We start from the raw sequence: 15,250 nt of genomic DNA on the forward strand, positions 1-15,250 counted from the left end.
TGACCTGCAAAGAAACCAATGGAGGATGCAGGACAGCTTGGCCCATTTGGACACTCGCCTGGCCCACATGGAGAAGCACATACAGTGTGAATTCAAGCTGCCAATACACCCTGACTCCAGACTGGAGAACCCTGCTCCGGTAACTTCTTCCGACTCCTAGATGGATATTGGTTGTGTTCTGGCATTGATGGTTTTCTGGCTTCTAAGACATCTTTTGTTTTGAATATCAGTCCTTTTGGTATACTGTAAAAATTTTGGTTAATCATCTACTAGCTAACAAATCTAGTAAGAATGAGACTGGTAGAATTTTGAAAAGCTGTAGATAGCAATGTAACTTTTTGACTTAATGAAAAACTTCTGACTTACAAAAAAAAAACATATATGTAGTCGATGACTTACATAAATCACAATTGCAAATTTGCAACTGTCCAAAAAAAATCTGCATCCAATCATGTGACTGCCAGATGTAGACTGCTATAACAGATAAATACGCTGACAAGAGAAGTATTCATATCTACAAATATTCTACACTAGGAGAATACAAATCAAACAAATGACTTAGACAGAGCATTTCAGATTTTTTTAAGTAAATAATGTGTATATCTAAACCTCTAACTAGCAGTGAGTGACATCGATCCTGTGATCCAGTGTATCCAGATTTTACAATAATGTGACATTTTTTTCGACACAAACATATTCAATTTTAATCACGCATAGATTTCCATGGTCAGCAAACATTGACTATATAGTGACTGCTGGATGTAGACGGCTATAACAGATAAATACGCTGACAAGAGAAGTATCCATATCTACAAATCTTCTACACTAGGAGAATACAAATCAAACATATGATTTAGACACAGCATTTCAGATTTTTATAAGTAAATAATGTGTATATCTAAACCTCTAACTAGCAGTGAGTTACATCGATCCTGTGATCAAGTGTATCCAGACTTTACAATAATGTGACATTTTTTGTCTACACAAACATATTCAATTTTAATCACACATAGATTTCCATGGTCTGCAAACATTGACTATATACATGGCACTGGGCAAACTGTCCATATAAGCTATCGAGGGATGCTACAAAAGTATAAAACAATAAAGGAATGGTATGCAAACATGAACGATATTGGATACTACAGGTCTACCCTTATGGCTGTTTTTTTCCAACTGAGAAATTAATAGCGATTCTCAGTCATTTGCTGCTTAGGTACTTTGTAGATATTTTGTACTCTTAAAAACAAGCACAGCCAAATGATCGGCCAATAACGAGTTCAGATATATTCTCTACTCCAGTATACTTATTCCCACTGTTGCATGTAGCCAGATTCAAGAACTCTTCATTCACAGCTTCAGGATGAATATTCAAACTGCAGCTTATTTCAGTTTTCTCCAGCAGGGGCCGTATTTTGACACTCCTTGAGCTGACCATGAAGAAACTCTAAAACGGATTGCCGCTGTAAAAGAGAGAGGAAGGTCCTAAGTTTATAAGAAAGAATCCCAAGACTTACAAGCGATTAGAAAAGCTATTTGCTGTTCAGCAACCAATTTAATTGCTAAAACAACTATGTTGCTTGCATTAGTTGAAGAAACTTTTCGCCGCCCATATTGAATTCATCACTGCCCCGAACAAAGTTGTACAGTTAAAGAAACAAAGGAACCATGCAATAAAAATTAGATTACCTTATTTTCTAGAGATGGCTCCTCATCAGGCTGCAATGAAAGGCATTCCAAGCATTTCACTGCTTCTTGAAACCTCTCTATAGCAACTTTTTCATTACCTAGGGCTCTGTTTACATCAGCAACCTTAGCCAATGAAACTGCAATGTCAATTATCTGCAGCACAAAATATTGAAGCATGAATAACCACAGAAAACGGTTTGAAGAGAGTAATTCTCTCTAAAAAGATGCAAGATTACAATTTACAACTGATGGACATATTCCTGAGCCCATACATCACTCGGATCATTTAGCTAATAGATGCCTAACCATCCTCACAAACCTAAAACTCATACTCGATTTTTTATTTCAGGGAGATGAACAGAATACACAAATTATCAAACCATCAAAGAAAGTGCAAATGCACTATAGCACGCCCATATCTACTCTCCATGAATTTTCTAGAACAGACGAATTAAAAGTACAAGTATTAAAATACAAAAGTAGGGTGTCTTACATCAGAATATCTAGTGAAACCTAACCTGTGAGGATAGTTTTGTAAAATCTTTAATGGCCTTTCTACGAACATCCAATGCCTGAGAATAGTACAATTGTGACGCTAAAAGATCATTGTCATAGTACTTAAGATCTCCAATTTTGTTGAGAGACACCGAACGTGCATGCACAACCTGCAACAGCATTATCACCAAGATTCAGTTTACCGGAGATTTGAGAACAAAATATAGTAAATCCGAAACATACAACACTCCATTCGCCAACAAAATTAGAAATTGCCTGCTCAAAATGTATTGAAAACTTTTTCAAACGGTAACAAAATGGATGTCCGAACATAACAGAAAACGTAATCAAGATCAGACACCTTGTCCCTTATTCCACCATCCACATATGCATAGACATATTTAATAACAAGTGGAATAGTTACCTAGTACAGAAGTACCATAATGCTTGTGCAAGGTTTTCACAACTTCTTTGCCCATCTACTACACATTACATATCTGTCCTAATGCACACATGAAGAGATAAATAGGGCAGAGGAAAGGATTGCCATGAAAATGGAAAGAATGAAACCTCAGCATCATCAGTAGATAATTTTGAAAGAGACTCGATAGAATCATTATAGTGCTTGACTGCACCACTGGCATCTCCCATTGCCCGGCTGCAAAATGTAAAATATCAATTAGTATGATTGAGAATATTATATTTGCACATCACATTGACATTATAGTGATTGAACACAGTGCAGGCTACAAAAATCATTTAATCATTAATCACTAAATACTAAAAAAATTATTCCAGCAAGGGGAATTTTAAAGAAACAATGGGATAGGTCAGCAATCTTTTCTTCCTATAACTGCTACAACATAGTAGCTTGCTTCATTGGGTGTGACAAGGATAAATAGGGTACACTGTTTTAAAAAAAATGTAAAAGCTACAAAACTGATGTCTATGAATTCAAAATAGACCTATCCTTTGCTTAACAAGAAAAATCTGAATAAAAGTGTTTTCAGTTTTTCTAAAAAGAAGACGTCCACTCTCTAAGAAAAGAGAAACCATCTTTGGAGAGTTGTATCTACAGTATTAAAAAAGGCCCTTTTGTCCTATAGGCCTATAGCATATGCTGCTATAGCTTATATATATGCTATAAGATGTGAAATCCAATGTTGAGAAGACAATATAAAGAACTATCCAAGGTTCTGCAAGTCAGTTTCCCTCCATATTTAATTTTTGTCATACCATAAGATGTGAAAGTGGGATGTGTGTGAATATCAGAGAGAAAGAGAGATACCAACAATCCCCAAGGATGCCAAGAACAGCTCCCTGTTGAGAACATAACTCTGGAGTGCTTCCAGATCTTTCCATCTGTTCATGGATATCCTCTGCACATAAAGTCAGCCTTGACTTTGCACTCTCTAAATTTTGGGCTTGAAATGCCTGCACATGTTATATAGTTCAAAAGCGAAATCTTGCGTAAAACACATACGATTAAATATATTCCCCCAAATATATTTAAAAAAAATTATGTTCCCTGTTGAAACTTTTGAAAAAAAATTCAAATTTAAACAAGTCCTTCCTTGTTAACTTTTTACAATATCAACATGTAATAACCTTGTTCTTTTACTCCATGTATTTCATGAGAATATTTCAATATGTCATAGAAAAGGGAAATATTAACAAGACAAAATTCACGCATAAAAATAACTACCACCAAGAAGAATCCTTTTTATCCTTACAAGAAAAAGCTTGTGACAATGCTAAATTTACAAAACCAATTCACGACAATTCGTTCTTGGCTTACTCTCATTGCATGCTGTATCAGGAAGCTGCCTCTTTCCAAAGAAACATCCTCGTAAGTAACATTCTTGAATTGTCTTTCATCTTCCTGTCCTTTTATATCATCTGAATTAGGTATTGTTCTCTTAATTCTAGCATGTCCTTCAATGAATTGGTCAACAAGTACTTGAAGATCGGGATCAGGTTCAACTTTATCAATGTCCGCTCCGCATAAAGGGCAATCACTAAAGCGCAAAATGCATGCTCTGAAGACAAAACAAAGAATGTACATGACTTACAATTAAATGGGATCTATAACTTACTAGTGCCAACATAGCAGGGGATATTCTCTAATGAATTTGCAAAAATCAGCCAAACAACCATAGTAACTACTAACAACACTATCTAGTATCTAGTATCCAGATATTAGTATCTGATATTTCATGTTGATCTCCAGGGGAGCTTACTTGCAAAATTTATGACCACAAGGTACACATTTGCTGCTTTGATAAAGTAAAGCTCGACAAATTACACAGCTGAATGGTCCCAGCTTAAATGAATGAGAGTCATATCCAAAAGGGCATTTCGGAGTGGCTCCATCTGACTGATTATCCCTCCCTTTCTTATCATTGTCAGGCTGATCATTTAAATCTTCCTCACATTCTTCCTGGATCTTTTCTCCAGAGTGGTTCTCATCTTTGCTGAATGCCTTTGCAAACGGACATACAGTACTCATTTATATGGATCAAGTGAAAGTTCTTCCCTTCTTATGCCTATGACCTGCACATTTTACCCAAACCTTGTGAGATGATCCCTTGGTAACATCAGAATTAAGACTGTTTCAAAAAGGAAAAGTTCTAGTTTGTTACTCACAATGAATTCTTCCGTATTTATACTGAACCAGCATGCAGTAAAACATCAAAACCTATTCAAATAATGTGTAGATTTTGAAACTCAAGAACTATCCAAACAGAAAATTTGAGGCATAAGAGACTGAAAGGTAAAAATGTTGTGCATTAAATACTTCAAACTTGCTGTAGTAGAGCATCACAAGTTCAAAAATATCAAAATGATGGAATAGAGCATCACAAATCCAAAAGAATCATAACTTTAATCTCACTGTAGTGGAGCATCTTAAGTCCAAGAAATTCAATACTTTAACCTCAAAGGCTTATCGTAATAGAGCATCCAACTCCAAGAAACATTTATACTTTAACAATCCAAGAATATAATGTTAAAAGTTAAAACCAAGTTGCACAATATGGGGAAAAGGGTACGAGTTTCCAAAACAAAAACATACTGAAAACATGACCCTTCTAAATTTAGAAACAGGGATCCATACATGCATACATATTACATAATGTTTTCTTTCAAAGTTCCAATATAATGTGCTATTTGTAAAATAGCACAATAAATATATATATATATATATATATATATAATGTGCTCCCGGATCAGGTGGTGATAAGTTTGAGTAGACAGGAGGTAGCATCTAATGACGGCAGCCAACAAAGCAGGGCCATGTGCCACACACTGCCCAGTTCTCAGCATGCAAGTATTGGTGATATTTAGGGTAGGGTTAACACACTGTACTTTGGTTCCTCTGTTACGGCAGCGCCTTGATAGTATGGTGATTAAGATGGCTCCTAGGGCAATAATGCAAAGTAACGAGCAGAGCACGCGGCCTATCCAGCTATAATGGTTGTGGGGATTGCAAGTGGCTTTACATTCAGCCACTCCAATTTCACTTTGTCGTCCCCCCCTCTTTGCTACACTAACATCCCTTCCTTCCTTTGTGTTGTGATGACCAGTCACTGGATTCTTTTAATAGCCATCTAATTCATAATTCTACATGTTTTTGTTGACATATATGTATCAAAATATAAAAATATAAAAAATATATATATTATATAAAAACGCTCCAGGATTCGCACCTAAACCGGGAGCTTTTGAAAATGTCGCTCCTGCACCCATTTTCGCTCTCGCTCCCTGCTTTCGCTCCCATTCCCAAGTAACACTGCACATGGCACCTTGCTGGGATGCAGGGGACGTCCTATCTGACACACTCATGCAGAGACTTTAGCCAAAGAGGCAACATAGGCATTCCACCGTGCAGCCACCATTGCGGCACAGAAATTGCTGAAACTCCTAGAAGCTGAGGTCAACTGCGAACGGTTTGTGGTTAACAAGTAGATTATAGCAGCAGCAGCAGCAGAATTTCTCCCTGATGCTGAAAGCAGTCACACCCACAACATGAAATAATTCCACACCCTTGAACTGTATTAGCACACCAAGATGTTGATAGTGCATGCTCTAGCAGGTCAGGCAGCTGAGCGTATGGATCTAAAGGCTCATTTAGACAATGGAGAAACAGGGGTGGCTTTTCTGGCTCTATGCAAGTGGCTGGCAAAAAAACGAGGGTTTTAGTCACAGAAGCTGGTGCAGGCTCCAGGGGTAACCCCATAGATATTCTAGAGGATGCTGCTGCATGCTCAGCTCCTCTTTGGTTTAACTTTTAGAATGCTGGTTTGTTATTCTTTCTTTTACTGTTACAGGTCTATTGTTGTTATGTGTCTGCTAAGGTATACTGACTTAAAGGGTCTTGCTTTACAGAAATGGCAAGGCCTATTCCTTATTATAATCAATGTGTATATCTCTAGTCACATTTCCAAATTTTGAAATGGCTGATTTCCTACATGGCAGGCATCAGAATGTTAGCTTTTAGGTCTGGTTTAACTCTGTCTGCAGTAGTCAAACCCTCTTAGATAAACAGTTTTTAATAGCAAATAGGCATATAAAAATATCTAGGCATGGTAACAGTTTACGCTCTGTACTAGTATATATTTCTGATTCATAGAAATGCCTTCTTACAAATTTAAATATATGTGTGTGCGCTATCTTATAAATGGCACATTATATAGGAACTTCGAAACAAAGCATTATGAATAAATGAGAAAGAACATCTAAATAACAAACAGTGTGCCACCATCACTTATATTGGAATCCTCATCATTAGTATCACCCTTTGCCTCTATCTTCTTTGCCTTTATCTTTATCCTCTAGGAACATCAGTCAACACCACCCAATTTCGATGTAACTGTCTAATTCAAAAAATATTGTAGAAAATACTTAACATGCCTAACCAATGATTTTGGCTTGAATCAAGAGTACATTTTTGCTAAGGCCATGACAGAAAAGTTCAATAATCAACATCTGTCACCACCAACATCGGCATATATTAAGGGCTTTCTGCTCTTGATTAAATGCCAATCTCATACCCTCATACTTGATAGAATCCAGTGAAAATGCTGCAATCCCGAAAACTGTTAAGTCTCCTAAATTTCTGATGGGATATGAAATTCTACTTTCCCCATATGAAATTTTACTTTAAGAATTTAGCATTACTATTAATTGCCCGCATTTTTGGTCAAACCTAATCAAAAACCAAGTCAAATCAAGTCTAAATCAGTAGATTTGGTGTTGGAAATGCATCATACAAATGCTGGTACGGCCCAGAAACATATTTTTGGCCTTACACAACAAGTATTCCACTCATGGGATGCATTTGTATGGCTGAAAACGCGTTTCAATGCCATACCACACATTTTTCCATGTTTCTGTACAGAAACAAGCCTGGCACAGCCCTATCTATACTAGATGTTTCCTGCAATATAGTGATGGATAATATGGAGCAGATTTCTAAATAGAAAATAAGTTCATGCTTTTATGTCTCCCTTGCATATACAGAAAAGTCCAAGCAGTCACAGGCATTGTATTCAAAACTGGCCAGTTTGAACCGGAACCTGGTCAAACCAGCTGGTTCATTAGCTGAAGGGGATGAACTGGTTGAAAAACCAGGTTAGGCTGATTTGCGGCTAGGGTTTTCCATTAACCGGCCATAAACCGGCTGGTTTTCCCATAAACCGATTGGTTCCGTCATAAACCGGCCGGTTCATTACCAGCTCGGCCACAGACCCCATGTGAGTTGTTTTTTCGCTTTTATGAGAGGTTCTAAGGGAAACTAGGGGCTATTTCCCTCCAAAAGCAGCCCCTCCAAGCCTTTAAAAGGATGCCTCTCCTCTCATTTGCCTCACACATCTCAAAATTCTCAACCCTAGCCACACTGGCAATCAATGGTAATATTAAATTCTTAAAGTATAAGGAATCATTTTACTTAAATTTTTAACATTACCATGAAATGATTCAGGATGTTTGAGAGTGGTTTCGACCTCATTGGATTTCATATGGAGAAACTAGATTTTTAGATATCACTCAAAATCTAGTAGACTTAACGGTTTTCAAGATTTCAAGATTTAGAGGATTGCAATGTTTCCAATTGATTCTGTCATGTGTGAGGGTATGGGATTGGCACTTGATCAAGAGCATGAAGCCCATTAAGTCCCTTGATGTTGGTGGCATTGATTGTTGAACTTCGTTGATGTTGGTCGTATTGCTTGTCGAACTCCTCTACCATGGCCTTAACAAAATGTACCCTTCACTCAAAGCAAAATAACTAGTTAGTTATGCTAAGTTTTTTCTACCATATTACAAGGTTGAGGAGATGAACCCTTCACTCAAACCAAAACCATTGGTTAGGCATGTTAAACTTTTTCAATTTCTACCGTATTATAAGTATGAACAATCCAAATCTGAAGACTTTGAGCTAGATCATGTTTATGTAGCTGTTGTTGATGATCGCATTTCTAATAGTGTTGAATCAATGATGAGTTTCATGTTGCTCAGTGATTTTCCGTTTAGATGTCTAGTTTTGCTGCTGCTACTAATACTATTGAGGTTGCAGATGAGATTGAGGAGTCCTTAGACTCTGAGCCAGATGATGTTTATGTAGCTCATGTTGAGGATCCCATGTCTAGTAGTGGTGATGAGTTTGATTATGATGAGGAGTGATCATGTTGATCACTGATATATAGACTTATTATAGGCAAGTGGCCCCATAGCTTGTAGCATTGTTTTTGGACTCTAGAGGCCATCTAGAGCCTCATCAATTATGTATTTTGTTGCTGATATGTGTTGCACTTGGTGCCGTTTTGATATATTCACCTTTAGATGGTATATAGATGAGCAAACTTTGTATATTTCGTCTCTATTGGTTTAGAATCATGTTTTTAAAACTTAAAAATAGTTTTTTCATTAAACAATAATTATTTCGTGTATTTTTTTAAAGACTAGTTCATTGAGATTTGACCAGTCCAGTTTTTCCAGTTCCAATTCGAAAACTGGTTTGATAGGTGGACCGGTCCAGTCACCGATTCCGGTTTTGAATACAATGGTCACAGGAGGCTTGCCAGGTCTGTGAAAGCAGGGTGTTGTTCCTGCCCCCACCAGGGTTAAAGTCCCACATGAAGTGACATTTTCACACTTTGTCGAAAAGTGCGCCCCCACCAGGGTTAAAGTCCCACATGAAGTGACATTTTCACACTTTGTTGAAAAGTGCGCCCCCACAAGGGGGTTGTTGAAGAGTGGAAGCCATCATGGCCATTAAGACAAGGCGGTCGTTGCATAAAAGAAGCCATCTTGGTCATTAAATTGAGCCATGAGGTCATACACCAAAACAATGTAAATGGCAGCCCACCTCGTGATAGGTGGTGGATGCTCACCACTTAGATTGAGAGTGAAGCATCTTGCCAAAACCTTTGAAAAACAGTCAGACAGATGCAACATGGAGATCAACGAAGGCAGATGTCCGAGGCCCTACAGTGTGAAGTTCAACAGTTTTTAAAGAAGCATTTGGACAATTTATCTTTACTATGGCTGTTAGAGAAGAAAGAAGAGCTTGTACTCTTTGAATGTCTACATAATTGAAGAGGCAACTACTCAATTTTTTGCATCTTACTTCGTTGTGAATCCTAGACTAGAGCTCAAGCAGTCCCTATGCTGCTACGTATTTTCTTTTCAAGCGTTAATGGAATGGCTTGGTCTTTCCTCTGATACTGGATCACGTGGCATATTATTCTCTTTATTTTCAGTACTCATGCGATGGCATGGATGCTTTTCTCCTTTCCTCCTAATAATTCAATGGCATGCAATGTTATCGAATCTCTATTTTCCTGTTTAATTTATGTCTGGAATGTGTTGATGATTATGCAGTACTGAATTATGGGTTTCTTATGCGTGATAGGCCCAAATCTTCCAAGTATTCATTAAGGAGCCAACACCAAGCATTGAACCTGGGTCTGGCTGCTGTAAGTCCTTCAATGGTTATCACTAGACCAACAGCCCAGCAGGCTGTGAGTGCATCAGTGGAAAGACATAAAAAAGGGTCAACTCAGCCTTTTCCATGGTCTGCCCTTTCATCTGGTCACCACACTTATTGGTTCGAAACGCCTCGGCCAAAAATTCTCCCATGTGATTTCTACCAAAAGACTTTGTTTAAAACATTATACATATAAATCACACACAATAGTTACCTTTTTCAGCCGAATGCCAAACTCGGTTCAGCCAAACTATCTGGCTAGGTTTGAATTTGCCTCAAGGTTCTCAACTTTTCTGTCCCGCTGGCTCCTGCCAGTATTCAATGTGTATGACCAAGCAGCTTGCTAACGTCAGGACCTATTTTTCCAACACGAATTCACCTATCGCAATTGTAAATTGATGATCAAATCCGTTATGAAGATCATCATACACGATGAAGATCTTGAAGATTGGATTGTAATTGATCAATCATTGTGAACTCATCCCACCCAAGTAGATGCAAGCGCTTGCTCACCACGAAACTGCTCTTCCATCTCAGGTTGGCTTGCCATAGAGCAGCTGACAGAGGGATTCCTTGCTTACTGGTGGGTGTTATTTTTCTTACATCCTTTACAACGAAAAGTAGATGCAAACCTTTGCCAGGCAAGCCGTCCAAGTAGCCTTTCTTCTGCATACCATTTTTATTTTTATATATAGAGGAGTACCGTATTGGAATTCGAGTTGGGTAACTATGTCTCGAAGCCACAAATAGGATCGCTTCATTTTTCAGAATGCCATGTTTCAACAACTAAATAATAAAAAAAGTACTAAGACTTCGCCTTAGAAGTTCGAAACGTCGACAAGACAAACTCCCATGTAGAAAAATTCAGGATATTTTATAACTCAATGATTTGTATGAGTAAACTTGAAATTTAACTCCGGATTTCAATCAAGGTTTCAATGAGAAAGATATTTTCCATTGTAGGGATCAGCTAGTTCAATTAACCTAAGCTAGTTGCATTTACTGAAAATCTATTTTCAGTTTCTTGCCATAAAACTTCTATTATAAATATGTACTCATTTGTAATATAAACACACAATTTTGGATCTACAAAAAATTCGAAAAACCATTCATATAATACACTAATGGCCGCCACCAATAAAATCCTATGTCAAGATAAACGTTAATTCAGATTAAACAAATGCCGTATTGCTGCTAATAATCATTAAAATTGGGATAAACGGCCCTAAGATGGAACGGATACCCACTTACCAGAAACTGAAAATATAGCAAGCCCTGTCGAAATTTCGATCGAGAAACGAGATTCGCCCTTTACAAAAACCGCGATACTACTTCAACCTGCAACAATGAATACATTTTAAGAGAAATTTCAGCGCTTTTTTACCATAATAAATCCAAGTCCAGCAATTCAAAGCTTCTGAATTTACAATATTCCATTATACATCTAATTATTGCATCGCATTGATTTCACTTTCTTCTCGATTCCTTTATTCTTGATTCCTCTCGCAAAGGTTTCAGTGCCGAATTCCCTTACCCTATCAAATACGAATACCAACAGGTTTCAAACTGATCTGGGTTTTCTCCGTCCAAATAAAATGGATTAAATTCAGTCGCGGGCTTTAGATTGAGCTAGACTCCGATGGATAAGAAACCCAAAAAATACGTCATTAATTGTTAGATTCATTTAACGGTTTATTTTTTCCACCATACAATTTATTTGTATTTTTATTTGGGTGGAAAAGATGGACTGGCAGCCCACGCCTCTCTGTTCATTGCCATGTATGATTTTCTTTTTTTATATTAAATAATCTATCTGTTAATTGGAATAACGGTGTGTTTAAAATGGCATATTAGCACTAAAATAAAGGTGTGTTTTAATGGGATATGAGCACTACAACTAGTTGTTTTAAAAAGATATTGAAATTAGTTTTTGGATTAATCACATTGGTAAGATTGGGTCCAATCAATTTATGTGGTTTATTCTTTGGATAAGTTTATTTCGAAATCTAAAGTTAGTTAGATTAAATGTATTGGAAAAATGTTTTGATTTTTCTCTTCAATTTTTTTAATGAAATTTAAACTAATAAAATTAAATTTCCCATAAACTAATTGATATTTACATAATTATATAGGAACATAAAACATTCATTCATTTGATATTTACATAATTATATAGTACCATAAACATAAAACATTCATTCATTTGATATTTACATAATTATATAGCAACATAAACCTAAAAACATTCATATTATCATATAATGATATATTTATTTAGTTGTGGTTTGTTAGGTAAAAGATTAATGTGATTATGATATGTTTATTACAATGTGGTTGGGTAACATTAAGAAAATAGGTTTTTAGGATGTGATTTGATAATACAATATTGAAAATATTATTTTGAATTTTATAAAATTGTAAATATCAATTATTATTATAAAAAGTATATTTTAATATAAATATTTAAAGTTATTAATTCATTTTCAAATCATTTTAACAATTTAAAATTGTAAAGTTATCTTTTATTATTTTGAAATAATTTATTGTTAATTTGAGAATTTTAAGTTAAAGAAAGGTATTCATTTCACATGATAAATGTCACATATGCTTTTATTATACCTTGTTACTAAAGTGTTAAGTTTGGTAGGAACTATATCTTTATCATGTTCAACTTCTCACCTCGATTAGGGGATAGCACAAGATTTGGATTAAAGTGATAAGTTTGGTAGGAACTATATCTTTATCATGTCCAACTTCTCATCTCGATTAGGGGATAGCACAAGATTTGAACCCAAGGCTTCTAGTACCGTGAGACTTCATTTCCACAGCTATTGCCAATTCAGCTACCCCAAGCAGACAAGTGTTATTTAAATTTGAAGTGAAGGGAATTTACTCATTTTACATTATAAAGATTACATGGGTTCTTATTACATATGTTTATTAGAGTGTTGCATGAGTTGAGTATTTATTTGTTTACTAGTCTAGATCTATCTTAATTTTAGATCTACAAAGTGTCGAGAGGGATCAAATCTTTTGAGATGCAAACCGTTTTTAAAGTGAAAAGAGATTTGATCCCTTTCGGCACTTGGTAAATCCAGAGTTACGATGGATGTAGACTAATTTAATTTCCCCCTTTAAATAAGCTATATTCCACATGAATACTATGGGTCAATACCATAATTTATTTTCTTTTTATTTTATTGGCTTAACCCACAAAAGATTTAAATATTAAATTTCACGATTTACATAATACTTTATAACACAACAATTTCTATTTGAATTATCCCTATAAACTCTATTCATCTTTATTTTACTTACATTAATTATTCATAATAAAAAAATAATGTACTATTCAATTAAACAAAATATGATGATCATCATTAACTAATAAATACACGATAACTTAACAATACTTTTAATAACGACAAAATATATTATGAGCAAAAGCATAAATTTATAAAATTTAACCCAAAATAATTCCTAAAAAATAATAAAATATGTATTTAAATGGTGGAGTCCCTTAACACTTTGATATGTTCTATTTAATAGATTTTAAAAAATGTTTAAGCATTATCCACGAAGCATTATCCACGAACTCAGAACAACTTCAAAATCAATATAAATTTTAATCTATTAAATTTGTTATATAAAAAATACATGAGAATATTATTATATGCAGTAATGGAAGAGGCTTGACATATAAAAAAGGAGATAGTTATTACACTTATAAATAGTGACATTTATGTGAGCTTATAATTGGTATTAGTTGGTTGTATTGGAAAAAGTAATCTATTAGAAAAATAATATTAACATTTTTTATTGAGTGTAATGATAAAAACAAAAATGTCTCAATTACTTAGCTCGATAAGGTACCTAAATACATAGTCTAACTAATAGATGATTATTTTCCGAATATTATTTCTGGTCAATTTTGGTCAAAATCTGATACAAAGTTTTTTAAATCATAAGTCAAGTTGTTTAATTTGCGTGCCTAAGGGGGTTTTTAGGATGCTAAATCGATTTTATGCATTCAAAAGTGCATTTTAAACAATAAGAAATTACAATCTTACTACAAATTGTATTTCCAAATTCCAACCAAAAAGTCATTTCATCTACTAGTTAGACTACGCCACACCCAAATACAAACTCCATAGGCAAAGAAAAGGAGAAAAAAACGTAGGAAAAATCTCCCCTCCAAAAGAGAGAAAAACAATGAAAAAAACAAAAAAGAGTGAGGGAGGACTCATGATGACCCCCCAATGACAACTTCCTTCGCCCCAAGCATCAATCATAACTAAAGAAAATGAGGTGACGTTAAAGGTTTAATGAAAATATCTACAACTTGTACTTTTATGGACAAATACTCCAAGTTAGGAGCACCATCCTTATCTTGGTCCAAATACATAAAATCTGGCAATACACACATGTACACAAATGTGAGAATTGAGAGCAACTTTGAGATAGATAAGAGAGATAAGTTACACAATAACTCCTTAAAGAATCGGATAAAATCCTCCAAATACCCCAATACATTCATTTATCCAAATCCTATGCCCTCAATAATGACTACATGATCTCTATATATACCTATTCATATATTTGCATCACATATCTTTCCTACAAACATCAATCTTCTTTCCAGCTCTAGAATGTATTAAACCCCATGGAGTGTTCTAACCCTTCCATCCTTAAGCATCAACTTGAAGTTTCCTCATCCTCTTATTCTAATTGGTGAGTCATCTCCGAGAAAAACATAACCTCCATCATACCTTTCATATTCACAAAACCACTATGTATTGGGAATCATGTGAAAGGAAGCACCTAATTCAACCAGTCATACATTTTGTGTTATGAACATTGCACCTTAAAAATGATAAGAAACCATATGCCTTTTTTTTTCCTATTGTTGTTGCGATTTGAAGTCTGCACGTGTCCTCCTCGCTGGCTATCGCGGCCTCCTGCTCCCGGTGGGCTCTGCCCTACTCTTGAGCTCTCGATTGTCCCTCTGCAACCTCCTTCGGATGGTGACTATGTTCCTACAGTCCCTTTAGCTCAGCAAGATGAAAACACAGTTGCATT

At 35.6% G+C, this 15,250-nt stretch overlaps 1 protein-coding gene across 2 annotated transcripts; it reads right to left on the reverse strand.

Annotated features, from left to right (window-relative positions):
• Nucleotides 1-865: 865 nt before the first annotated feature.
• Nucleotides 866-11,861, reverse strand: LOC149164161 (zinc ion binding protein). Of its 2 annotated transcripts, none has more exons than XM_089431976.1 (9): nt 11,706-11,861; nt 11,423-11,509; nt 4,425-4,737; nt 3,983-4,223; nt 3,473-3,618; nt 2,755-2,842; nt 2,208-2,354; nt 1,690-1,842; nt 866-1,463 (listed from the first exon to the last, which is right to left on the reverse strand). In XM_089431976.1, the coding sequence occupies exons 3-9, from the start codon at nt 4,691-4,693 to the stop codon at nt 1,389-1,391; spliced, it is 1,119 nt and encodes a 372-aa protein (XP_089288102.1). In that variant the 5' UTR covers nt 4,694-4,737; nt 11,423-11,509; nt 11,706-11,861; the 3' UTR covers nt 866-1,388. The 2 variants fall into 2 exon arrangements, with proteins under 2 accessions (XP_089288102.1, XP_089288103.1); XM_089431977.1 differs by having other exon boundaries at nt 11,614-11,772.
• Between the last annotated feature and the right edge of the window lie 3,389 nt (nt 11,862-15,250).

Source organism: Pinus tabuliformis, chromosome 5_1, assembly GCF_031772625.1.
Source record: "Pinus tabuliformis cultivar Carrire ecotype Pingquan chromosome 5_1, CPIR1, whole genome shotgun sequence".
NCBI lineage: Eukaryota > Viridiplantae > Streptophyta > Pinopsida > Pinales > Pinaceae > Pinus > Pinus tabuliformis.

Bases quoted from the DNA above. Each gene is read 5' to 3' on its own strand.
- LOC149164161 (XM_089431976.1), bottom strand. From the start codon at position 4,693: ATGAGTACTGTATGTCCGTTTGCAAAGGCATTCAGCAAAGATGAGAAC. The intron at 4,224-4,424 runs GTAAGCTCCCCT...TTTTGTCTTCAG, and splicing joins TGTGGTCATAAATTTTGCAA to AGCATGCATTTTGCGCTTTA. The intron at 3,619-3,982 runs GTAAGCCAAGAA...TAACATGTGCAG, and splicing joins TGATACAGCATGCAATGAGA to GCATTTCAAGCCCAAAATTT.